Source organism: Cyanistes caeruleus, chromosome 3, assembly GCF_971803275.1.
Source record: "Cyanistes caeruleus chromosome 3, bCyaCae1.hap1.1, whole genome shotgun sequence".
In the NCBI taxonomy this organism is placed as follows: domain Eukaryota; kingdom Metazoa; phylum Chordata; class Aves; order Passeriformes; family Paridae; genus Cyanistes; species Cyanistes caeruleus.
This window is the reverse complement of record NC_141703.1, coordinates 34,673,552-34,699,834: the sequence shown is the minus strand read 5'-3', so window position 1 is coordinate 34,699,834 and position 26,283 is coordinate 34,673,552. Positions and strand designations below refer to the sequence as shown.

At 40.4% G+C, this 26,283-nt stretch overlaps 1 protein-coding gene and 1 long non-coding RNA gene across 5 annotated transcripts in view; one reads left to right on the top strand and one right to left on the bottom strand.

Moving 5' to 3' along the window:
• The window catches only part of LOC111945675 (uncharacterized), a 38,271-nt gene extending 37,855 nt beyond the window's left edge, over window positions 1-416 (bottom strand). The window contains exon 1 of one of the 2 annotated variants that reach the window (XR_015284411.1): window positions 185-416. This is a non-coding gene — a long non-coding RNA (uncharacterized LOC111945675). Of the gene's footprint in view, window positions 1-31; window positions 158-184 lie in introns of those variants that run through there. The other variant, XR_002871760.2, reaches the window with a different exon arrangement.
• The window catches only part of DHRSX (dehydrogenase/reductase X-linked), a 161,590-nt gene that overhangs the window by 115,260 nt on the left and 20,047 nt on the right, over window positions 1-26,283 (top strand). For all 3 annotated transcript variants that reach the window (XM_086880725.1, XM_086880724.1, XM_086880726.1), the window contains one exon: window positions 15,971-16,178. In XM_086880725.1, coding sequence (XP_086736851.1) covers window positions 15,971-16,178 — 208 coding nt within the window. The remainder of the gene's footprint in view (window positions 1-15,970; window positions 16,179-26,283) is intronic.

Sequence of the window (26,283 nt, the reverse complement as noted above, 5' to 3'; positions counted from 1 at the left end):
CGGGCCCTTCCTGCCCAGCTGCCTCACTCACAGCTGCTGTGCCGGGCCTCTGCTGCTCCTTCCTGCCCGGCAGCTCTGCCCGCAGCTCCCTCTGCCTCCGGCCGCCTGGTCCTGCCCCGCTCCTGACATCGGGGTCCCTGCCCCTGGCTTCCCTCACAGCCCCGCTCCAGCTGCCCCCACCCACCCCGGCCCCAGGCTCTGTCATCCTGCCTGCCCCTGCCCGACCCCGGCGGTCCTTGTCCTGGCACACAGCAGCCTGGCCATCCACTGCCAGCGCCAGGCTCCGGCCTGTGTCTGTGTCACCCCTTGTGCCTCCCCAAGAGCTTATCGAGATCCAGACTGTGGCCACCCTGGGTTTTTAATCCAGAGAAATGGGCTTAAATGCATGGATGACTTCTGACTTCCTGCTTTCATTTAGGAAAACTGCGGGTGAATGTCTCTGGGATGTTTGTAACATTAGGAAGACATCAAATGATGGGGTAAATGTCTCTGGTATCATACAGGAACTGCGTGGAGTGGTTTAGTTAGTGGAGGAGCGGGCAGAATAGCTGAGATAAATTTCAAAATTTCCCAATGCAGTCATGCGTGGCAATTCCGTGCTTACTAACAGGCTCAAGCACAGCCTGCCTTCTCCTGGGCTCCGGAGGGCTTCTGCCTGCCTGCATGGAGCCAGTCGGACTTCTGTGGCATTTCCATGAAAATCTGTCTCCATCCTTTGACAGGGACTTCAGCAGGTGATCAGAGGTACCTGGCCCAAGGTATCATTTCTGAACAAAGACTGAAATTAGAGGGCTGGGCTGTTTCCACTGCAGACATTTTACATATGAATGCTGCATTAGGCATGTCAAACTTCTGATTACATATTATGACATCAGTTTTATTACAAGCCATTGTTTAAACCTCTGCAGGGTAGTCACAATTTCATCTCTTGCTTGTAAAACAACCACAGGAAATTACCCTTACTCTTCACTGGATGTATGCAATCATTGTTTCTGATGGGCATGTGCTAGATGGCACCATGCAAGGGGGATAAGGGGATTAGTGTTTCTTTGGGCTAAAGTGAGGAATGCAGAATTAAATGTGCCTGTTCTATGTCTCTAGATAACAGTAGTTTCCTTGATTATAGCAGGGCCTTATACTGTGCCTCTTTAATTTAGGATCATCCCGCTCTTTGATTTGTCATTATTAACTCATGCTTTAAAGGAACCAGAAATGTTTCAGTTTGGAAAGTTATGGTTGAGCAAGAACATGACTAGTAAAAAATAATAATATACCAGTGAGATTACCTGCATCTTTTGTGTCCTTTACATTTCAACATTATTGATGTAAGAAAGGCCATAAAGGATGACAGACTCTGACTGAATTTGCCTGCTCATTCCCACACAGATGCTCTGAATCACTCAGGGGCAGCAGTGGTGCCTGCACATATGCACACTGGTGAAACCCAGAGCGGGCTGCAAAGTCAGGTCCAAACCTTTCCTTGCTTCAGGTGTAAAAAGATGCTCCTGGGTATTTTTTTTTTAGCCTAACTGCCAATAAACCCCCCGCCCCCACCAGGCGAATAGTTTGACATCACCATAAATAGTGCTGCAAAAACCAGTGCGATCACTTGTGTGTTTGAGTGTGTCCCTACAATGTGAGCCTGGGGTTTAGCAGGAGGACTGCTGCAGAGTATCATACCCAGGCATTGCCTACTCCATGGGGCCCTGGAGACTCCTTGTGATTCAGAGCAACATTCAAGAGCTTTAATGGATGTGGTAAAGACAGTGGTAAACAAGTTTCCTGGTGATGGCATGTCTCATTTTTGCTGGCTGGGAATGGGAAATCATTCCAAACATTTTCTATTTTTTTTTTTTTAATTTTTTTCCTTTATTTTGAGTTGCACCAGTTTGCCATAATTCATTTTACGACTCAGGTGGATGTTCCCAGGTTGGCTGGTAGTCCTAACCTAGCAGGAAAGCTGCAAAACCATCTGGAGCCATTATTGGAGAGAGGGAGGCTGTACTTTGTGCTGGGGAAATTACTGTTGGCAGCAGGCTGAATTGTTTACCATACTCTTGTCCCATTATTCCTAGATGCTAGTTGAGCTAGTGTCCTGATTAGAGGTGAGTGATAGTACTGGAGCAGGGATTCATCCATCAAGCATGGCAGAGAAGGAAAGGCAGCAGTCTTATCTTGACTTAAAGGAGACAGTAAACTTACTGAACTGAGGTTCAGTTCTCTGCTTTACCACAGACCTTTCTGTGGAATCCTTCTCCCACCCAGGAGACTCTGGGTTGGCAGATCACATTGCTTGTACTTGTTGCTGAGAGATCTGATCTGAAACTAGGCATCATCCATATCAGTGACCATGGGCAACTGCTTAGCAAATAATTGTTGGAAGGCCTGTCTTGCCCCATGAACAGTGTTAAACAAAGCTTGTGTTACTGTCTTCCATGTTTCCTCCTTTTTTTTTTTTTTCCTGACATCTTACCAACCTGATTTATCCCACGTTGCTCTGGTTAGCTCTTTTCAGTGGGATGGTTATTTAATTTTGTCTTTTTGCATTTTATATTGTTTTCCTTCCTTTGTTGTGTCTTTTTTTTTCATCCTTACCTGCTTCTTCATCTGTGTCTTTTGCACTTTTTTTTTGTTTGAATTGCCTTTTCTGTCCCTATTTCTCCCTTTTTTTTTCTTTGAGGCTGTCTTATTTCTACCCACCAGTTTATCTCCTCCTTTCCATTTATCTTCACCTTCTCTTTACCCCCTAGCTCCTCTCCTGTCTCTTCCCTATGAATGCCATTTCTCCTTCTTCCTGCCCCTCCTCTTCACACACACACACACACACACACACACACACACACACGCACGCACGCACACACACCAGTGGAAGAGACATGGTATGGGTACATCAAGGCAGGATAGAGCTTGTTCCAAACAGGCAGGGCACAGCTTGTTTCATGTGTGTTATTGCAAATGCAAACACACACGCACAAGAGCACTGACTGTTCTCCCAGTTCTTTTGCTGAAGGATATGTATGAAGAACATCAAACGCCTTTGTGGTCTTTTAGATCCAGACCATTTTCAGCAGCAGTCACATGAGTCGACAAGGGGATCCCTAAGGCAAATCATTCTCCTTCATCCCTACTTTGAACACGACTGTTTTCAGGGAGGTGAAAGTTTAAGAGAAACACAACCTATCTGCAAGCATTTCCTCAGTGGTGATTTCAGCAATTGCATGCAGAGGGTAGTACACTGTGTGCTCCTGCAGCATAGCTGGCATGGCCTTCTTTCCTCTTTTGCCTGCCTTAAGTAATACTTTCTAAACTGAGAGGAGAAAAAAAGTATGGTCACGAGAGAATACAGCTGTCTGGCTTTAGGAAAAGCTTGAACAATAATGTACCATCCACTTGGGTTGAGATAGACTTGAGCAGTGCACTGGAGTTCGTGGTGTTCTTTCAAGGCTGAGGTGTGGGACACTCCTTTGAGTGCTCTACCTACCAAAGTACGAAGGTATTTTTAAAAAAATAAAGAAAAAAAGACAGTATTCTCTTTCCCAGGCTGTGGATCACACTTGAACATGCTCCTTTCTCAGGGGTTAGCATCTTTGTGTGTTCTGTCTAGCTTTTTCTCCATGACTAACTATTGCTTTCATCATCCTCTCTTTTTGCATACCAAATGGGCCCTGTAATGCTGTGAATCACAGATCTATGAACTCCCCAGCCACAGTAACACAGCTCCTTTTCTGGTTCACATCTCTTGTATATATATTCAAGAACAGTTAGTCACACTTTTCTGCTCCCTTTCCTCTGCTCTCCAACTGCAGAAGGAGCTGATTTTTTTTGAAACTCTCCAAGCTGAATATAACATATTAGATATAATTTCTGTATTTTTCCCTGTAGCCCTAGTTCATGAATCATGTCAGAGACAAGAGAAGTTAAATGAAAAGAATTGCAAAATTCCCTGCTGCCACATGTGTGTCCTAGCTGGTGTAAAATAGGATAAACAGCTCTGCCCTAGACCTGGGAAGATTCTGGAGAGACCTGGCAGCTTCAGTTCATCTCCTCTGTAGGCAGTTCATAAGGAACTGTAACAGGAAGTGTTGGGTACTGATGGGAAAATCTGTCTAGCAAAGTGTCTGGAAACCTCCTGTTCTTGGAAGAGATGTGTCCTTCATCTTGTCTCCTTCCATATATGTAATGTTTGTTGGTTAAAAAAGTTGTATTAAGTTTGGGCAGAAAGTTGAGGATGTTTTTCCATCAGCATTACTGAAATTTTAGAAAATATTTTCCATAAACAGCATCTAAAAGTTAAGATGTTGAGTTACTTTTGGAAAATGCCTATCCATTTTTGAAACCAAAACATTCTATTTCAGTGTTCTAAAAAAAAAAATTTGTAATTATCCATATGAATACTTTGGTAATCTGATTTTGAAGTATGACAATAAAACTGAAACTTCCAACCTTTAACTTCTAAACCATCCTTTTCTAGTATCTCCATCAGTTTCAAATTACTTGTTCTTTTTTTATTTTTATTTTTTAAGCTGGATATTTGTATATTTATGTAAAATAGGTGGTTTTTGTTTTGTTTTTTGGTTTTTTTTTACCAAAAATGGTTTGATGAGACAACATATTTTTCCAGGGAAAGGCTTCTATTTTTTAAATATGCAATTAGTTCCTTCAGTGCCTTTTCATGATTGATCTGTTTCTTAAAGTTTCTTAATTCTCTCTGACTGGAAGAACTAGAAATATAACATCTTAAATTCAAGCAAAAACAAACATGAAGCTGGTGTAGCATAGTGCTGTTGGGTATTTTTCTATCTTTTTTTTTAAGTATAAAGGAAAATTTGTAAAAGTAAGTAGGAGAGATTTTCATTATTACCCCTTTTTTGTAAATCCAATTTAGTCAGTACAGAAGTCTTTCATAATAACATAAGGAGCTGTGTCACTGGACTGTGAAAAATACATAAATTGTAATCATAAAAGATTGTTCCAGATCATTAGATAGATACATATTATCATAGGATTTATTTAACTCGTGGAATATATGGTTTTGTTTGAGTTCTGCTGTTTAAGAAGCTTCTCCATGATGTCTTCTATTGCATATTCTGATTGTATTTGCAAGATAAATCATGTTGCCTTGAGAGGACCAAATACCAGCTTCAGTACAGTGCTGTATTCATTTAGACATGTCCTTCCTGCAGCAGGTTATCAAGTTTTCCTGTATAGAGTTAGATGATAAGTATTTAAATGCTTACTGTGCACACATACCTCCTTCTTTGCCAAATACTTTCTGTATAAATGCAAAAGGATTTGCTGCTTTGCAAAATGATCCCTTGCGTTTGCAGCGATTAGCATTAATTGCAAAAATTGACTGGCCTGGAAAATGAGTGTACTGGGGAAGGCACAGATCTCAAATTCTATAAGTTAATTTAAAAAACTAAATGGGCTACTGTATCAGCAGACCAATTCATCAATTCAAAAGACAGAGTTCTAGCACAAATGTATCAAGTGTTTTATCCATTCTTGTCTGTTCCTGCAACAAATAACAAAGAAATATTTAAGTTAGGATGCCAAATTCAGAAAGCTTTCATTTTACATTTATCAATGTATTTTCATTCTGTCTAATCGAAATGCTTTTAAGGCTGATTGACTTCTGGAGAACAATAACAGAGTGAAATACTGATACCACAAAGGTTGTGTCAGACTTGCATGTATTTGGGGATATTAAATGTAGCTACTTTTTTGTCACAATGTTAAATTCCTTTTTTTCTAAAAGAATCAATATTCTTACCAAAGGATTGTTAATAATGGTTATTGGTTTAATAGGAAACAGTGTTTCTGAACTGGTTCAAAATCACAGCATGCTGGGAAATGTGTGAGATGCGGGTGCTCCTTCTGCTCAGCCTCTCCCTGCACCATGGGTTGGGTGGGAGAAGCCAGCTCTGTGTGGCATTCAGGACAGTGGTTCTCAGAGGTGTGCTGTTTTCCAGAGAAGCAAGACAGTTCTATGGTGATTTGGAAGTTAATGTATTCATTCATGTGATAGAGACAGCAAAAGGGACTTGAAGAACTGGGAGCAGAGAGAGAGCTTGTTGCCCTTGAGAGGGGAAGGTTAGTTTAACATCTTTCTGTTAGCAAAAAGACTCATTAAGGTTGAATGAACCTTAAAAGCTTTGGACTTCAGGTCCTGGGTGATTATTCACATATTTTAAGCATTTCTCTCAATTGCATTAGCTACCACCATCCTCCCAGTATCTTGTTGGTGAAGTTGTCCTTTGGGCTGCCTAGCATAGCTGGGGAAGGCTGACACACATGCCTGTAAATCCCTGGAATAATGTGCTAAGAGAAATGGTCAAAATTATCAGCTCACCTTCCAGAAACCCCCTCCGGGTTCAGCCCTGCCGTTCCACCTGGTTCTTCATAGCCATACATTCCATGTCTTGCCACATGCATTAAGGATTATGAGGTATTGTTCAGGGAGCTGAAGGCAGATTTCTCCCTCTGTGATTTCTTAACTCTTAACCTTTTCTCTATTCCTCATCCTGAACCTCCCTATTCAGAGGAGAACTTCATCTGTTCAAGAGCAGACCAAGCAGTTGAAACTTAACACCTGTTAAGAAAAATTGGTCTTTTGATTAAATCAAGTTCTTGATAAAAAATGTGTTGTGAAAATTGCTTTCTAAGTAAAATGAATCTCTGTAAACATAAAATATTTTAGCCCTCAGGAGTTTTAATACTTCCAGAATGTTATCAGAACTGTCTGACACAGTCGTAGCTTTGTTAGTCTATATTTCTTCTGTTCTCATTATGTGTTGGGTGCTGTGGTAGCCCAGCATCTGTGCCATGGGAGATGGAGAGGGGCTGTACGCAGCAAAGTCTCAGCTTCCCAAGAGGGACAGAAACTGAGGAGCACTGTGGCTCTCAGCTTTAGGGGAAGCTCAAGAGCTTTTAACAGTGATGTTAAAGGAGTGGTGGGCAGGTTCAGTACCTGAATTTCCACAAAAATCAATCAATCAATCTGTCAAAGCAGCAGTTTCTTTACATTCTTTTTTCAGTGACGGCTGGGGTGGGGCAGCTCTGTGACTGTGTTGGTTTTTCAGGACATGAAACTTCTTGTCATTTCCTGGAAAGCTAAACCTGCCAGGTTTCACTAGGTTCTGGCATGTCTGCAAGTGTAAGAGATCTTAAGCATTCTGGTCCCAGGCCATACGATGCCCCTTCTTACCAAATGCTTGGTTTCCCATTGCAGATCCTTGTTTGCAGCATTACAGGGTGACGCAGTGTTGGGAAATTGATAAAGTGAACTCCAAAACTCAGCTCTAAAACCAAATGGTACAGGAAGTGATTACTGAGTGTCCTTTACAGTACTTAGAAATAACTCCTTTGTAATGCTGGTTGTGGACTGTTTTGTATCTTACTCCTTTCTTGTAGGTGTTTGTATTTTGCTGAAGTTGGCTCCCTCTTCCCAGGCCCCTTTCATATTTAAATCTTATTTAAATCCCACCTGATTTCTGACAGTGGATGAGTGATGCTGTTGATGTACAGTCTCACAGGAACAAAAGCCTTTCTTGCTGTGTCTGGACTGTGAGTCATTTCACGGATGCAGAAAACTTCCGCATTTTAATTCCTCTGGTACTTGCTGGCATTCAGCTGTATTTCTTCTTTAACCTCAGTCTTCCAACTGAGGAGAAAGCTTCTTGTAATGGCTTTTAACAAATAGCTGTCTTTTTTATGAGTTTGTTCCTGGTCTTAACTCATATGCTGGGAGTTAGTCACTTTTATCACTCAAATTAAAGCTGTGATGGTTGAAGTCTCACTACATAAGGAAACTTCTAAATAACTGATGTTGTTAAATTGTTTCAACAAGCAGAAACTGATTTTCAAATGTATGTTGTGATAGGTTTAGTAATATTTTGTTATTTCTGTAAACAAACATTGATGGTATAGCATTTTCTGCCCACTAGTTATAGATATCTCAAAGGAAAAAAGATTTTGCAGGCATATTTCCTCCAATAAGACAGACCAGTCCTTCAGAGTGGTGAATATTTGCTCTTGCAGAACACATTCAGCCCCTCCTTAAATCCAAGGCTGTGCAGTGGGTTGGGCCCACCACAATTAAACCTTAAATTATCTTTGCATATACACCAACATAGTCTACTGCAAATCTGCCAACCACAGATGGTGCACTGTTCTGGATTTGAAATGGCAGCACCTCATTATGCTTACTCAGACCCTACAGTTCCTTTTGAGTCCCAGAATGAAAAGCTCAGAACTTGCAGCTAATCTGCAAAAGTCTACACCAGTTTAAAAATGCTTTTCAAGAATATTTTGGATTATTCAAGTTATTGCTGGGACTTTTGTGGTCCTATGTGCATTCTGGTTGAAGCAGAGGAACCATAAAACCCCTCATTACTTCCTTGAACTTAAAAGCTCTATTGCATGAGAGGTAGGAAGCTTCCCACCACTGGGTGGAGAGCACCTGCGCCCATTTATAATCCTATAGATAGTCTTACAAGATGTGTGACAATCTAAATTGAGAACCAGATTATCCAAGAGATAATATGAAAAGATATGTGTCCATGTTGTTTCCCCATCCCTCAAAAGGGTCATGAGGACAAGGAATGTAGGTCTTGAAGTTGTGATCTTTTTCTTGGGTAAAGCAATGGAAACTCTTGCTTCCTTTTATATATTTACTCATTCATTTGTTTAATGGAAATTTTTAGTTGAATGAAGGGATACTATTATGCTCAGATACCATTTCAACTGTTAGCATGTACTTAACACTGCATCAAATGCCCTGACCATAGAAAAGTGGCAATTTATATCATTCTAAATAAAGATATATATTTCCTGGCAGAATGGAATTTCAGTAATTATAACTTGAATTTGATAGTGATATTTAAATTAATCCAAAACATTTGAAATTAACACAAACTGTACACAAACTGAAAAAATTTACTTCTTTAAAGGTACTGATTCTGGTGAGACTTTGAGAAGACCAGCCTTTGAGTCCGTGTTATATGCATTGAGAGCTATGCTGAGCACCTGGCAACTGAACTGCACACAGCAGCTCTCAGTAGAGCAGAATAGCTCTCGGCATCTCACCTCCTGCCATTAGGAGTAGTCATCAGCCAAATGAAAAATGATGCTCTGATTCCATCTGGATGACAGCACCTCCCAGGATGACAAGCCCTGGCTTATTTTTCTTTCCATAAATGATTTTAAAATAAAGACATTCTATGTTTCTTTACTAAAGGTAGTCCTCAAGAGACAGTAAGCTAATTTTTGTTCCCTCTGCATTTCCTAAAGGCTTTTAGAAGGATCTAGTCACTGAATGCTATGAATTTATACAGTGAAGTGCTAGAAGCTGGGAAGCATGGCTTTAAAAAAGAAACAAAAACCAAAAAACCACCCAGCTTCCAGATTGTGGCTCCTGCTGCGTTGTGGGTTAAACATGAGGCAGGAGTCACTGATCAGCTGAGATACCAGTTACTGAGACCATTACCGACATTTTACCCATTAGAGAGAGAGAGCATTTCCCAGCTCTGAGCTTTTACCCTTATACTCTAATTTTAAGAAGAAAAATGTTATTTTACGACAGTTGAAAGATGCCAGACAAAGCCTGGATTTGTCCAGAGCTGTATGTGAGCAACATGTGGAACCGAAGAAGTCGCTGCAGGAAGAGGAATGAAAGGCAAGATGAGTTGCTCTGCCACTGGCCTATGACTGCTTAAGTAACCCCCATGCCACAAATTAGGACTGAAGGATTTGCTTTTTACCTCATGTAGAACCACTGATTTCATGTATTGGTCTGGTAGCCTTCCTTTTGAACAAGTTCATCACAGGGGCAGGAGGGCTCTTCAGGAGTCCCTAATGCTGCATCCCTTTTTCACTCAAGGTCTATGCTTCAGCCATCTTAACTATTATATGTATACTGACACAATTTATTTTTTAAGGCTACACATCAAGATTTGTGTAAATATGTATATAATATACAAGAAATGTACATGAAGAAGTACATGAGAAGTTGCTCAGGAAGACACAAAATGCCCAGTCGTGCATTAGATGAGTGGCTGTGCAATAGCCTGTAGTAGTAGTTGGTAACAGGACAGCTGCTGTACAAAACATAACTACAACAACACCTCAAAAGCAGAAAAGTTAATACCTTAGATTTGAGCATTGTTTTACTAATATATATGTTTCATCCTTTCAATTGGTAAAATACTAGTTGTCACTGGTGATATACTTATTTTCATTTCTCCAGCTTAGTCTTTTCTTTTTGTCTGTATTGTTTGGGCTTTTTTGTTTGTTTGTTTGTTTTTGGTTGGTTGGTTTTTATTGAGCAAAAATCACAATTAATGAGACTCAGAAAATGTGTTCAGAGGATAAATATATGTAGTACTGCCAGGAAGCCTGCTTTAATCTAATAAACAATGTTTAGGACTCAAGCTTCATCATAAGAGAAGAAAAAGAAACTGCTTATGATAACCAGTAAAGACATGCTTATTTTCCAATATATTTCTCTAGCTGCTTCAAAATAAGCTGTAAAATCTATCAAAACTTGAAAAATCTTGTGCTGCATTCCCTGAAGAAAGAAAATTTAAGGCTGTGAAAGCTTCATGAGTGTTTAATAATAGACTTTTATAGTCTTGACTAAGCAATGGTGATGATGTATTGCAAGATTAATACATAAATCATTAGGAAGCTTTAGTCATTTTAATACAGCCAGCCTATGTTTTGCTTAATTCCCTGATTCATCCTAAGGCATATATTGAAATTTTGTGTGGCCTTTCATTAAAAAGCCCAGCATGTCAGCCACGTTTTGCATCACTTGTCTTTTAATGGAGCACATAGCAGCTGGGTTTTCTGCAGTTTGATCTTGGTGCACTCTGCCCTCCAGGCAAATTAACACACTGGAAATTGGGGAGAAGGGTGATGGGTGAAAGGAGGATGACGTGCAAGACAACTGTGAAAGGTTCACATCAAGAAATCACTTCAGTGCTAGCACTGGCTGGGTTAAACTCTTCTGTGTGCCAGTCGGGATGGTCACAGGTCCTCTGAGCCTTCTGCTGAAGCAAGATGAGGTGGGGCACAGGGTGCTGTCAGTGAGTCCATGATGTCTGTCATATGTGTGTGTGTGTGCAGCGCGAAAAGAGCGCTCAATGAGAGTGAAAAATCTGAGAGCAACAAGAGCCCCCCGTGCACAGGAGGGTGAAGGAAGTGATCTGTGCTGTGTAACATAGTTTCCTCTTTTACCCCAGTGGGTACCCTGACATCACTTAATGCTCTTTACTAAATATGGGATCACTGGATGTAAGTGGGAGACCACTGTAGAAAACAGACCTACTAAAGCCAGCCTGAGGAGAAACAACTAAGACTGCCAAGAGATGTGCTAAACATTAATCCAGTTTTCAAACTGGGATAGCAGCTGAGTCCATATTTAAACACCTAATTAACCACTGCAGGCTTCAGTTTGAAATTTGGCTTCTCATTACTTTTTGAAAATACATTCCATAGGGAGACTGCTGCTGGAGGGAGCACCATGGAGATAAGTGGCAAAATCAGCTAATAGGCTTCTGGTGAAAAAGAGAAAAAAAGAAGAAAAAAAAAAAAAATCAGAAAACCTCAAAGCACTAACTCCAGAATAGAATACCTACTTATTTTGTTCTTGCAAAAATTCAAAATAATCCCTTTCTTTTCTCCTCCCTAATTTTTTTAATAGTAAGTCTAACCTGCATCTTATATTGCAAAAAAATCTTGAGCCAGAAGTATGAACTTCTGCTAAAAATTAATTGGACACAAAATGCAGAACCTGTTTTATCCTGATCTCTTATTCATCAGTATAGAATCCATAAAACATTATTTTCAAAGGAAGGAGAAGGTCTTGTGTATTGGTGCTCTCTTGGACAGATTTCAAAGCAGTGAATTAAATTCTGCCTGCCTTAACTCCTCCTGTACTTTTCATAAAGTGAAAGTGAAATAAAGTACATTGCCCTGTTTTATCAGCGCTGACTCAGCAAAATGCTGTGGAGGGACATCCCCTGGGGGATGCCACTGTTTTCTATGGTAGGAAGTAGGAATAGTGGTCCACAGCCAGCCCCACTCAAACAAGGGAGTGAGCATGGACTTCTCCAAGCCAGGCATGCTGTGCTTTCCCACTGAACTTCTTCCCACCAAGTACTTGCTCCACTTTTCCTAGCTGCTGACTATGTACAGGTTTGTCATATCACAACACATGCTGTCTGTGATATCAAGCATCACCCAAGCTGGCTGAGCAGTATTTATTAGGATGTATCCCTGGACATGGAACACCAGTACCTCCTTAGCTCTCTAGCTGACTGACCAGCACCCACATTAACCACTGGGAGCTGGGACCTTCCAATTTTTTGCCTGGCCGGTTGCCTAATTAGGAGGCAGAGCTTCTCTGCCTAAGAGTCTGCTTGCCTGGCTATAAAGCATTGATACCCTGTGTTCTCAAAGCAGCAAAGGTGCAAGCGTCACAGGTGCTTTGTGTGCACTGCTCTGCTAGCACAGTTTGCTGTGTTCTGCTTGGATGGTTTACCTCTTGTATGCACTTTGATTTCAGAAAGATTTTTAGAATCTTTGGAGAATGTGGAAGTGTGTAACATCAATATTATTTTACTTAGTATGCAATTATACTTTTATTCATTGTAAAAAATGTGTATACAGAGCATAAAGTGCCGAGAGTAGCTGGATTTAGATTCATAGCCTTTAAAGCCAGATAATTCCATGTTTAAGAGTAAGACATTTTATGGTTTTAAACTAAAAGAGGGTAGATTTAGATTGGACAAAAGAAAAAAATTATGATGAGCATGGTGAGGCGCAGGAATGGGTTGTCCAGAGACAGTGTGGATGCCCCATCCATTCAAAGCCAGGTTGGCTGGGACTTCGAGCAAACTTGTCAGGTGGAAAGATGTCTCTTTTTATGGTAGGACTGTGGGACTAGGTGATATTTAAACGTCCAACTCAAACCCTTCTGTGATTCTACATGTGTATTCATAGAAGACAGAGTCGTGGTATAAGTACAGGTACCTATGTGGTCCTATTTTTCTGATACATAAAGTCAACACTGGATGTAATGAAGTCAAGCACTGATGATTTATTTTTTCAATGTGGCATTTAAACAACATGATTCTAATAAAATGGGGCCTGACAGACAAAACAGTTTTTCAACAGAAATCCTCATCAGTTCTGTGTCGTGTTATTCCTCTGTCTTATGTAGTCCATTGATGTCTGGTTTCTGGAAAGCAAAAAGCAGACACACAGAAATTGGGAAGAGATAAGGTAATCATTGCAGGGTCTGTGCCAAAAGATTTTGCTCTGTGTATCCAATTTTATATTCTTCATATCTATATTATGTTATTGAAGTCTGATTCCTGGCTGCCTTGCAGATCATTTGCATCTCTGCACTGTGATATAAAAGGCTTCCTCATTGATTGGGTAGCTTTTATATCTTCTCAGCACTCATGTTTCTCTGACATACATATCTATGCAAAATACAAGGCTTTGGAGGATCCAGCCCTTGTAGTTCATGCTTCATTGCCACAAGGTAAGTCAAAACAGCACTCTCACAAAATGTGGGAATGGGGAGTCATGGGGAGCTTTCAGCATCCTTCTGCCTGGCATCTGAAGATTACTGAAGGCCAGACCAGAGCCAGGCAGAACAAGTCAGAGTAGTCCCCAGCTCTGCTTCCCTGCGAGCTGCTTGCCAGACAAGATCTCTCTAGTTCGACTCGGGAGGCTTGTCCCGTGCCCCAGCTTGTGTTCAGTGGGGGAATGAATGGTGGTGCTGATGGAGGAGTGCCAGAGTTAGCTGCCAGCTGGCTGCCGGAGGCGGCTTGGGATGAATGCTGCTTCCCATGGGTAGTGTGAGCTCTGCCCCGCATGGCTGTGCACAGGAGAAGCTTGTAGCAGCTGAGAAGCTGGTCCTTCAAGTTAAAGGGGTTGGAATATGCATGAAGCATAAGGTGACATTTTGAGCATCTCAGATCAGAGCATGGACGTTACTGAATTTAAAATGTAACTGCAGTTTCCTGAATAATGCCAAGTAACTTTTATATTCATGCAGCTATTGTTCCTTACTCTTTAAATAGCCCATTTTGCCCAAAGGTGCAGGTGATATCTTTATGATAATGAAGCTATGGTATCCAGCAAGGTTCAGCTGAGGCCACTGGTTGGTGCAAGGGCCACCTATGATCAGCTGTCCTTTTTGGTTCTGGGTTTATATTATGTAGACTGCTTATGTAGACAAGTAGACTGCTTGTGATTTGCTTGTACAAGAAAAGAGACGGGGAAAGAATAAGAAAAGAGATGCACTGGAGGTTCGGTGTTCTTGTCTTTTACTTCCTGTGGCTAAGCTGTATTATTTACTGTGATGTCTCCAAGTTCTTGGGTCCTTTCAGATAACATGGACAGTTAAATTGCTTTGGTAGCCTTATACCTCTGTAGAGAGTCAGCCTGATTCTTAACATCCAGCACTTTCTGTGATGAAGTGCACAGGATATTGTAAATAAGATATTCAACAAGAATGAGATAACAAAATGAACTCATATGTTTACTATTCATTCAAAATAAAAAATTTGCACGTAGTAACAGCCACAGAAATCATAGGCAGGCTTTCCAGCAGAGTAAGAGCATCCCTAGTCTGGGAATTTCTGCACTTAGGGTGAAGGTGTAGAGGATGGAGCAGCTGCCACAGAGACAGGACAACATCTAGGGGAAAGGAAGGAACTAGGAAAGAGAGTTCACCCTCCTGGGTGGGCGCCCCTCTATCACCCTTCACCAAAAGATTAAGGTTCTGCTGATCCTAACCCCTGAGTCCAAGTGTGCAGCAGCTGCAGCATGCAGCATCACTTCCCCAGGCTTTAGCAGAGGCAAAACGGATGGGGACTGGAGAAATTTCACTGTTGTTCCCAGGAGCCTGTTGCTTTAGGCTCCTGCCTGCTTTGCCTGTGAGCTGTCTGTAATGCCACCACTTACCTTTGGTTCTGCTAAGCACCAAAAAATGTTAGATGAGAGGCTGAAGTAATTACAGGAGTGAATTGTTATGGCATAGGAATTTCTGGAAACGATGCTGAGGCCACAGTCAGGAAGAGCATTTTAAGTGACATACCTGCTAATTTGCCTGAAAATAGCCTGCTTATTAAAAAAAAAAAAAAGGTCCTTTCTGTGTGCAATGAAACTCAACTCAGCAGTTCCTAGAAAGCTTGACTTGAAATAAAGGCACATTTGACATCCAGATAAGAGAGGTGAACAGGAGTCTCAACAGGTAATGTTTTGCTTTAACTCCTGGAATTTGTGTGCCTTTGTCATACGTCTTTGGCACAGTCCCTGCCAGCCATCTGTGCTTTAAAGGCTGTATAGGGCCTGTAAACTGTCTAAACTGGTTACACTAGCAGCTGCTCTCCTTGAACCATCTTTTTACCCCTCTCTTAGCAAAGCACAGTCTCTGGTGTGTGACCAGGGCAGCTGCAATGAGTACCTTACTCATCTGTACTGCTCCCAACACAGGAGCTTTCAACTAGTAGGTACTGATGCAGTAAAAATAATAATAGCAACGAGAAGTAGTATCATCAGTGATGGATTTAATAAGTGGCAATAGGGTGTGTATGTTTGGAAAGAGCAGAGGAAAAGAGGGGGGAGAAGTTTGAGGGCCTCTAGGTGATGATAGCCCAGAGATTGGTACCTCGGCATTTCTAGTTTAAGGAGTTTGACAGAGAGATTCTGGCAGGTATTGTGTAATTTTATTTTAATATTTTTCCCTGCTATAAATAAGACTTGGTGTCTGATGGAATAATCAGCGAAACTTGAGTAAACAACACACCTGCCAGTGATAAGCTGCTTCTTTTGATGAATTAGTGTATATCTGGATATTGCAAAATGTGGTACATGTGATATTTGTGCAATTCTGTTCTCCTTCTGGTTATTTTTACGTGCATCTCCTTCTCTTTTTCTCTCCTGTGTACAGATGTTCGTATTCATCCCATGGAGCCTATGCCCAAAGCAAACTTGCCCTTGTGTTATTTACCTATCGACTACAGCATCTTCTGACTGCAAATGGAAGCCATGTGACTGCTAATGTAGTAGACCCTGGAGTAGTGAATACTGAGCTCTACAAGCATGTCTTTTGGGTTGTGAAAGTGGTGAAATGGATGACAGCCTGGCTGTTTTTCAAGGTATTCTGTTTTTAAAATAATTTTATTGCTGTGCCCTTGCATTGTGAAAGCTGGAGTCGGCCTGGAGAGCTGAAGGTGTTTCAGAGTTTGTAGTAGTGTATGGTATTTATTGCATTTCTCTTTGCTGATGAGATGTACAAAATCAATAAAGACAGGCTTTTCAGCAAACAAACATTTATTTTAAATGGAGGGAGCAAGCTGTCACAGTAGGGAAAGGGAATGCCTTTCACAGTCTGTGCCTGGTTATCTCTGTCCTGATCTATCCACGTGCTTCTGTGCGTGCATGAGGGCAGGACATCATCCTAGCATGGAGCCAGAAAATGCAAAGTGTTCCTCAGAAATGACTTGTACATTCTCTTACAGAGAAGCAGACATGATCTGGCATGGTCTACAGGTACACAACGTGTTACAGAGAGGAGGGCAAAGGGAAGAAGAAAGTTGCACAAAAGTTGCAGTGGGATATGGCTGTGCTCCAGGATGCGGGGTCCAGGCACACGTGCTCAGGGAGCTGGGACATTTTTTAATTAGGTTTTTCATTCTAACACATACTTGTAATGGTACTTGATTTTTTATTATCCAATCCTGGTCTGCACTAGGAAAAAACAAAAGTTGTTTAATTAAACTGATGCAGAAGTGGGGCGGACTCAGTTATGGGTAATGTTTTGTAGGGGTGTAAGTAGATTAAGCTGAAATCAGTTTAGCTGTGTAGGTGCAATCTCCTCATGCACACAGGCCTTTGAAGGGCTTGTGCTGAGAAAATGTACTGCTTATAGCTCTTTCAGAAAGTAGTTTTGGATTAAGTAAATGGAACCTGATTCCATTAGAGAAAATTAAATGTCCTAATTAAAATGAAGTATTTTACATCAAGGAGCATGTCCCACAAAGCAAATTAATTTTAAACTTTGATATGGAAATATCAGTTGCTTTCATTTTAGAAATGAACTGGAGGCTGGAAGAGTGACTGTAAAATAAGATGCAAACAAATAAACCCATATTTAAAAAAAATTGTATCTTCAGAGTGCACCTTGAATATTGCAATAAAATTGTAACAAGAATGCTCATAATCTGCAATGCATTCTTAAAGAAGCAGACTGCAACTTTGCCAAACCATGTACATTAAACTTGTTTTGCCTCTTGTGACTGCCATTTTAAATATCAGTCTTGGGTGGCAGTGTTTTTCTCATTGGACTTACTTCACCTTGCTAATATAAAAGTTTCATGTAGATTTTTAGTTTGTGCTTAGGATTTCCTCTGGAGAGACAAAATTCTGACTACATTCTTGCATCTGAGAGTGAGTTTCAAGTTTCTTGATGTTTACAGCACTCAATCCCACCCAGTTTTATTGATGTGCCCAGGAGACATTTTTGTATTCTTCTGGTGATGTGAATTGGATGCCATTGAACATTTAAAATGATTTATAACAAGAGGGATTCCCATTCTTACAATCCTAACAGTCCTGACACTGATAGTTCCTGATCATTTCCTTCTTCTTTGGATGAGATACTGCTCAGAAGAAATTCTGCCTTGAAATAAGTGACAGACAGACATACTTATCTGTCTGGAAGAGCGATGGCTGAAAAGCGAATGTATCAATTGCTGTCTGAGTCAGAATAACCTCAGGTTTGGATATCTGAATGCTTCAGCTATTGAGGTAGAGATTTTTACATTTTTGTCTAACGCTTAATGTGTTTCTCTGAAAATCCACAGGAGAGGGAATTCTTACTTTCTCTCTCCCCATCTTCCCCTACTCCTCTGAGCTACAGCTTCAACTTCTACTCTTTGCTTATTGCTTAGGATATATCTGTCTGTTTCAGAGCGCCTCATCCCAGAGGTGCACCCTGCTTGGCATCACAAGGAGATGTTCAGCTGCACAGCAGCACACATTGAAAGCCTGCCTGGCAATTTTAATAGTGCTCTATTGAGGGCTGTAGTATTCAACATTCAAGCCTGTGTGAGCCTTGTGTTGGTCTCATGCATTGGGGTAAATTTCCCCCAAGAAAAGTACAAGAAAATTCAGTTGTCTGGTAATATTAGCTGGTAGTTGGTAGTATGGATTTTTCTCCCCTGGAATTTTGTTCCCAAGCATTTATATGAATCTTCCTTCTAGGATTATGGCAGTAATGCAGTGAAAATGAGGTGATAGCTCTCTAATCATACTGACTTAACTAGCTATTGTCACCCTGAAGTATTCCTGAGTGGGTTCTAAGCATGTGCTGGAAATTGCTTCACTCACTGCAACGTGGCACTCTTGAGAGCCAGCACAGCCCAGAGAGCTTCAGTGAGGAAATCCATCACATCTCATTCCCTCAGGAGAGAGTCAACATCTTGTTTGATTTAGTTCCAAAATAAAGTGGCAGAGCCCCCAGTACCTTTCAATGCATTTCTGCCAGCTCTGGTTCCAGTTACGTTCAAGTCAAATACCTCTTAGGGATTTCAGCCTGGCCCCCACCTTCCCTGGGCTGCTCGTGTTTGAGGCAGACAAGGCTGTCAGCTCAACATCTGCCTTGGAGCTGCCTCAAGATATTTAGGTACTTAAAAAAATAGACCTACAGCCTTGTAAATAGGCCATGATACGTATGCATAATTCCCTCAAATATTAACAGCTTGATTTTCTTAAAATGGCAAAACATTATCTCCTGGACTTTATACATGGCTCAGAAAAGTCTTGGCCAAGTCAATTTGATGTTTTTCCCCCCTCAAGTTGCAGTGAGAGTCATTCCTGTAAATATAAGGTAGGCCAAACTAAAGGTTCTGGTGACAGTCATAAAATTTGTGGAATTTATGCCTGCCCTTTAGAAGTGATGGTTTCATTCTTTCTCGCCTGGATTTTTTCTCAGGAAAGTTATTGTCTGCTGTGGAACTCTAAATTTGCACTTTGCAAATGTTTTCTCTGTATTTTTCATAAACATGGACCACGCCTGTCACACAAGAGAGAAAATATGTTTATTCCTCAAAAAAAAAAAAAAATAAAAAATTTCTATCCCTATGACTTCTTGGTAAAGAAAGCCTGATGAGCTGATGCAGTTCTCTGCAGAATGCAGTGAAGCAAGTTACCCCTTAGTAATTTTTAACATAAATTAATCTTCTTTTTGAAGAGATAAAGTACAAAATAATACTAAGTATAACAACGTATACTAAGTATAACAAAGTAAATACTAACTAATTAATGAGATAGTAATAACCTAAAAAGTCATTCACTGATCTTCAAATTGCAATTTACCTAAGCGTACAGCACACCAGCTTCAGCATTGGGTACTGTACAAGCTGGAAAACAGGAAGTACCATTTCCCTCCCAAGTACTTCTGCTTCTGCAGCAGATACTGAATATTCATTCTTAAGCCAGATGGTCTCTGCATGTGATACAATTAAAATGCCTTAGAGCAAAACAAAAAAATTGACTCTCATTAATGTCTGATAACAGGGACTGTCCCACTTTGTATGACTTCATTATGGCATCAAAGTAGAGACATTTGACAGACAGCAGTGTTGTAAAGTTCCCCAAAACCTTGTTTATGACAAGCTTGGTGAACATGTCATTACCAGATATAGAGTATTTGGTCCCTTCAGCCAGCTCAGATTGGTATTTAGGAAGGCATTGTGGAAGGAAGGCTTTGCATCAGATCGTGTCTTAGCTGTCATTTCCAAAGACATAGTGCCACATAAGTGATTATTGACTGACAAACTGAAAATGAGTAGGATTAGTGACCCTGCCAGCCTGTAAAAATGAAGAGAAAGGCTTCAGGAACACAGGCTAGATAGACATCAACCAATATAAACTAATTCGTTCCCTTCAACTTGTCAAAATAGGCTTAACATTGGTGTAATTTTCCGATAACATTTTTTAAAAAATGCTTCCAGTCTGTAAGCACATCTAGAAAACAAGATCTAAATGACCTGGATTCATCATTCATGCCAGAGGACATAGTCATCCAGGTCTTATTGCAGCATTTCTTATTCAAACTGTCCCTTTGGCACTGTGAATATAGTAAATTTATTTCATCTTACCCCCCAGGTGTCAGAAGACAAACACATCACCACACAATAACACCAGCTGTAGAGAATGAGAGTAATTAAATCCCACAGCTGAAAGCAGCAATTCATCAGCATCAACATCTTCTGTGCATGAGAGTGTATGGTCCTCACATAAAGCTAATCTGGGCTTTTCTCACAAAATGAAAACTTGCAGAAACGTGTAATTTGCAGTTAATTTTTACAAAAGGTTTTTCTGGTCAAAAACATAGAGAAGAGAACAGTTTACTTGAATCCAGTAATGTTGGTCTTTCAGCAGATACCATTTTTGTACATAGTGGTACAGGGATTTAAGTTTTCAGAGCTATAGGTGTCTTTTTTTTCCATCTATTAAGTATTTTATTATTTGTACAGCCATAGAATGATTCTAGGGGGAAAGATGGAGGGACTGGCCTGAGAAGGCTAGTGAATAATCTACTATTAAACTCCCAAATCCTGGTGATCTGGGCTTCTTTCTTGCATGCGAACCCCTGGACTTGGTTAAGTATCCACGTCCTGCATCCTGGGGTACGTGGATGGAGCTTGGCTGCTTTATTTGTTGTAACTGCTGAGCACAGTGCCTTCTGAACACAGAGCCCTGTGTGTCTGTTCAAAGTTAGATCAGACCCCTCTAAGGTAGGTAGGCTCTCAGTGCCAGAGCGTTAGACCCTGGTCTCCAGAAAACCTGTGACTCCAGTGCATGCCAAGATATCACTATTTTTCTGCATGTTTTATAAGGTCTAAGTGGTTAAAATTCAATTATTTGAAGAGACATGTTGAGTTATGACAGGGTGCTTTGATGGCAGGAGGATGAAGGATTTGTGTTGCTTGCCTCAGTGTATGGCACGCAAAGGAGTGTACAGTTGCTGTACAGCACAAAATGGGTGGGATTATGTCACAGTGCATCACAGGGAGTCAAGGATGTTGAAGTCCTTGTTTATAACTTATTTGGAAGCAATTGCTGCTGTGACTTATCCCCAAACCACACCCAAGCTTCCTCTTGAAGGGTGCCAGTTGGAACAGGCTGAAACACAGTTATGGAGCAAGCAAGAAATGAAGTAGTGTGCACAGAGATACATCTCATGTCCTGTCCTGCAGTTTTAGTTGTTTAATTAAAAGAAAAGAAGCATCTCTTTGTCTTGCTTTTTTTTTTCCTTCTGACAGTGTGAAATGGGAAGATTATCTTCCATCTCTCAAAACTGTTCACAGGACAGGAAAACTTTCTCCATGTCTAATACTGTCTGCAGGATTCACCCTTTTTAGCCCAGGAAATGGTCGAAAGGAAAACAGGTTAAAACAACTCTGTGAACTATGTGAAAACCCATGCTTTTCCTGTGTGAAATTGTTTTGGGCTGGTAAGCAACTGAAATGTCAGAAGCTGTGTGTCTTACTATGTAAGAAAGGGTTTATCCTTAACTCTGGTGTGATAGAGGATTGCTGATTTAACCTGACAGCCTGGGAAGATTATTTCATTTTATATGAAAGCATTTAAATTTGTATCCAAAAATACAAATTCCTGTACTAGGGTGAGAGTAAGTAAACAGTTAAGAAATTGTGAAAATATAAGAGCCTTACCAGTGTTAGCACATCAGCACCTATCATCCTGTAATCTGTAACTGGTTTCATATTCAGAAACCACAGAGTTAGTTAGGAAAGATATTTTCCATCAATCAATCAATTCCTTGCAGTACTTTCCTAAGTATTTGATTAATACCTTTGTGTGGTAATCTTTTCCTAGTCAGACTTGTTGAAAATGAAGAAAACACAAAAAAAAGGAGGATAATTTTGCTTTGGATTAAGAACACATCAGGGACTCTGAACTGATTCAGTTTAAAAGAAGGTCTTCTCAATGCCTCTGATGTAAAGGTCTCAAAAAAGAGGCTGAAAGATTGGGGAATTAGAGAATCTTGTAATTTCCACTTGACAATTATCATACTCTTCTAAATTACAGGTTATAGCATCTCACTACTGTAATTCTTCCTCATGCATTAGAGAAATTCTAAGTCAATCACCATGTGCTTAAAATTCTGCTTTCTTCTGGTCAGGTAGTATAACAGTACTTGGAAACTTGAACCCACTGGCAGCAGAATGAAGAGCAGCCACTAATCTTTCTCATCGGTTTATCTCTCAGAGAAAGAGCAAAAGAGAGAAGAGACAATCCCAGCCCCAATAAAATGACCCATTCTGCAAGGGTAGGAACAGGAGTTGCAGGCAGTTTCTGTCTTCCATGTGAATGAGTTGTAAAACAGAGTTAAGGAGAAAGACCACTGGCTTCCCTTGGAAAATCCTCCAAATGAGCTTATGGGTGAGCAGCAGTTTGGAATTAAAATCAAAAGATGCAGAGGAGTGGGTGGTGGGGAGTCATATTCAGGTGTATATATATGTATATTTATTTATATATATTAATATATTTGCATAATCATTTATATATATGTATGGTCTATTCAAATTCCTCATTGCTTTCCTATTCTTGAGTTATGTGTCCTTAACAGAAAAAATTATGATAAAATTTGTTTTGTAGAGCCCCATTGCCTAAAGACCCTGCTCATTACAGAGAAAAATAATTTTAGGAAATTTTGGAGATTTACAGGCCCTCCTTTCCCCCTTTCTGATTATGACAGTGTGTAAGTTAGCAGTAATTTAAGGAGACTGGAAACCCTTTCAATGTGAAGTAAGGAAATTTTTCCATGAACAACACAGACACAATTTTTGGTTGATTTCCTGAGTTTTCAAAGGCTGACATAAAATGTCAGGTTCTAACAAGAAGCTGAAAGCATTCCCTTTTCTAGAGGTCTAAGCTATCTATGCCTGAAAGTCACCTCTGACAGATCTCCTGGTTCATAAATGTCTGCAACATAAATGCCAGCATCAGAGGTATGATTTCCTCATGGTCATTGCTACTACAGGACCTTTCTTATCCTAAGATAAATATCTACAGTTGGGCAGCTGAATTAAGTCCTTCAAATGCCAGTTTATCCCTGTGAATGACAAAGGGGTCCTCTGGTGACTAGCATAGCTGTAGATATCTGTGCTGTATAAAGTTGTTTAAGATGAATTCTTTCCTAAGGTACATAATGTTAATTTTCTAGTTTTTGGGTTTTTTTTTAATGAATGAGGATGGTAGGATTTTGGATGTGCACAGGAGAGAATAGAAGCTGTAAAGGTTTGTTCCTAGATCTGGGGCACAAGTTATCTGCTATCAAGCTGGTTTTGCAAATGGCAGCTCTCAGGTGTTAGACCATTTCCCATAAAAGTGGGAAATGAGCTCGTGGGCAGCTACAGATGAGGAAATACCAGTCACTTATGAAATGCATTTCTCATGTATGTTTATAATCTATTGTGCGCCTTCACTAAAGCAGCCCTGGGTGAGGAAATCCCTATTACTTATGAAATGTATTTCTCATAAGTGTTTACAATCCATGATGTGCCTCCACAGTTTATCAAGCAGATATCGCCGTACATTTACATGGGTAGTTATGTGTACTCCCTGCATGTATTTATAATAGCCTAATGTCTGCAGCAAGAGAGAACCATGGGAAGCAAGCACCATCTACTACTTGAGGACAATCTGGAAACAGTAAACACATATTTTTTATATAACAGCTCTGACATGAGTAATGACTATAATGATCATGATGGTAAGCCACAAACTTCTGTGTTGCATTTTGGGAAGACTACTGAGATACTATGAGATGTAGTTCATATGGTTCTTTTTGTTCTTAGTATGTTTTGAGCTAAATACCTGGGATTTGGTGGATTTTAATAGGTAAACACAAGAAGAGACTTTGGTTTAGTGCCTCTAGTCCCCATTTTTCCTACAAGGAAACTGATACTAGATGTGGCACAAGCACATCATTAATCTCTGAAGAGCTAGTGGTTTGTGTACATTATTACATATTTAAGCATTCTGTTTAAATTGTGAGTCTGTTTAGGGCAAATGACTACATCTGTGTGGTGCCATCTCAGTGCTGGAAAAGGGGAAGTAACCACAGGGGTTACATTGCCACAGACAAGGCACTCTGCAGGAAATATAAAACATATGCAGAAGAGGATTTGGATGAAACCAGAGCAATGTGCAATAAAACAAGAATGAACTTGGACAGCTTATCAGAGATGGGATTTATAGTGGTATTCATTTGGCCCCATTCTGATGACCTACTTTTCTATCGTTGGAATAGGAAGGAGGTGCTGCTGCTGGTCCTAGGCTCAGGCACTGTCTGAAAAACTGCATTGCTCCCCATGTCTCTTAATTGCTCATCAGTCTTGGAGCTAGCCACCACCAACTTACGAATATTTTACCAATACCAAACTTTACCAATATTTTACCCAATTAAGTGTACCTGTTGGTTTTTGAATGAATAGCAAGGGCCAGAGCTGGTGCTGTGTGCCTGGCAGGCCTGTTTTCCCAGGGCTTTGCTGTGAGAGGCGCTGTGAGCCCCAGCCCAGCCGTGCCACATCCCAGCAGTATGCTGAGGCATACTCAGGAAGAGGCTTATTCAGTGTTGTTGCCTGCCAAGCTTAAGATACAAAATTCAGTCTTCCACAGTCTGTCACTTGTCATATACTATCCTAAGAAGATTAAAAATGTAGAAAGAGAAAAGCTGTCTTGTTGTTTTTGGAGCTCACAGTGTTGAAAATAAACTTATACAGACTGTGAGTATATTTGGGTGCCTCCCACCTGGAGTGCTGCATCCAGCTCTGGGCTCCCCAGCACAGGAATTGTATTGAGCTGCTGGAGCAAGTTCAGAGGAGGGACACAAAGAAGATTAAATGGATGGAGCATGTCATCTACAAGAAAAGGCAAAGAGAATTAGGATACTTCAGCCTGGAAAAGATAAAACTGCATGGTGGCCTGTGGCCTTCCAATATCTGGAATGAGCTTACAAGAAAGACAGACAGAAACCTTTTTTTTTTACAAGGACATGTAGTGACAGGACAAGGGGAAATGGCTTCAAACTGAAAGAGTACATTTAGATTAGATATTCAGAAAAAATTCTTTGCTGTGAGGGTGGAGACATGCTGGAACAGATCGCCCAAAGAAGTTGTGGATGCCTCATCCCTGGAAGTGTTCAAGGCCAGGTTGGATGGCACTCTGAGCAAACTGGGATAGTGTAAGGTGTCCCCTGGAAGTTGTGTTGGAACTAGGTGATCTTTAAGATCCCTTCCAACCCAAACTGTTTTTTCATTCTAAAAATTATGTAGGGAGGACACTGTGGGGCAGTATACTTGTTTTTTCTGTCAGGGCTGTACATTGCCCAGTTACAAAGGCTATTTTTATAACTGCCCAAGCTGTGAATGTAGCCTGGTAATTTTTCAGAAAGGAGTTCAGTTATCACAACTCTCATGCATCACAACCAGTAACAAGAACTTTGGTCCCCATTTTCCTTTGCACATGAAATGATGACTTCCATCATCATGAAGTTTGTGGTACTTCATCAGTGGCTTTACACAAAATACACTAATCAGAACTTGCTAAAGAAGTAAATAAGATCTGAACATAAAAGCATCTAGGTCTGAATCTTACTTCATATTCTTCTACCAAGGATTATCTGATTTGATTTCATATCCTCTGTGGAGTAGTGTTCTTTTGTAAAGCATGTAAGACATGTCTGATCCTGCTCCTTAGAGGTTCTCCTTGATCTGGGGCTGGCCTTTTATTTTTCTTGCCTGGTTTAGGTTTGTGGCACATGTGTCCTATTTTATATGCCTGTTATCTCAGGAAGTGGATTAAGGCTGGCACAGATACACTGAACCCTAATCGCTTTAGAGGGCCTGCAAATCTCCAGAGGTAGTAAGTACTTCAAATGTTTATATTACTAGGTTCAGCTGATGTTGCTTGAAATCCATTCAAGATGATCTGGAAGACAGGAAGCATTGCATTTTACACAGGGTTTGTTTTGTTTCTTTTTTTTTTAAATTACCCTGTTAATATTATGTTATATACACTTAATGCTCAGTTTTAATTTTAGTGAGGTTTTTTTTTTTCTCCTCATTGTAAGGCAAGCCTCAAGCACTATTTTCACTGCAAAATATATCTATAACCCAGTATCTTGGTTAGAGTACAACTTCTCCCATGAAAGTTTCAACCCACTTGTTA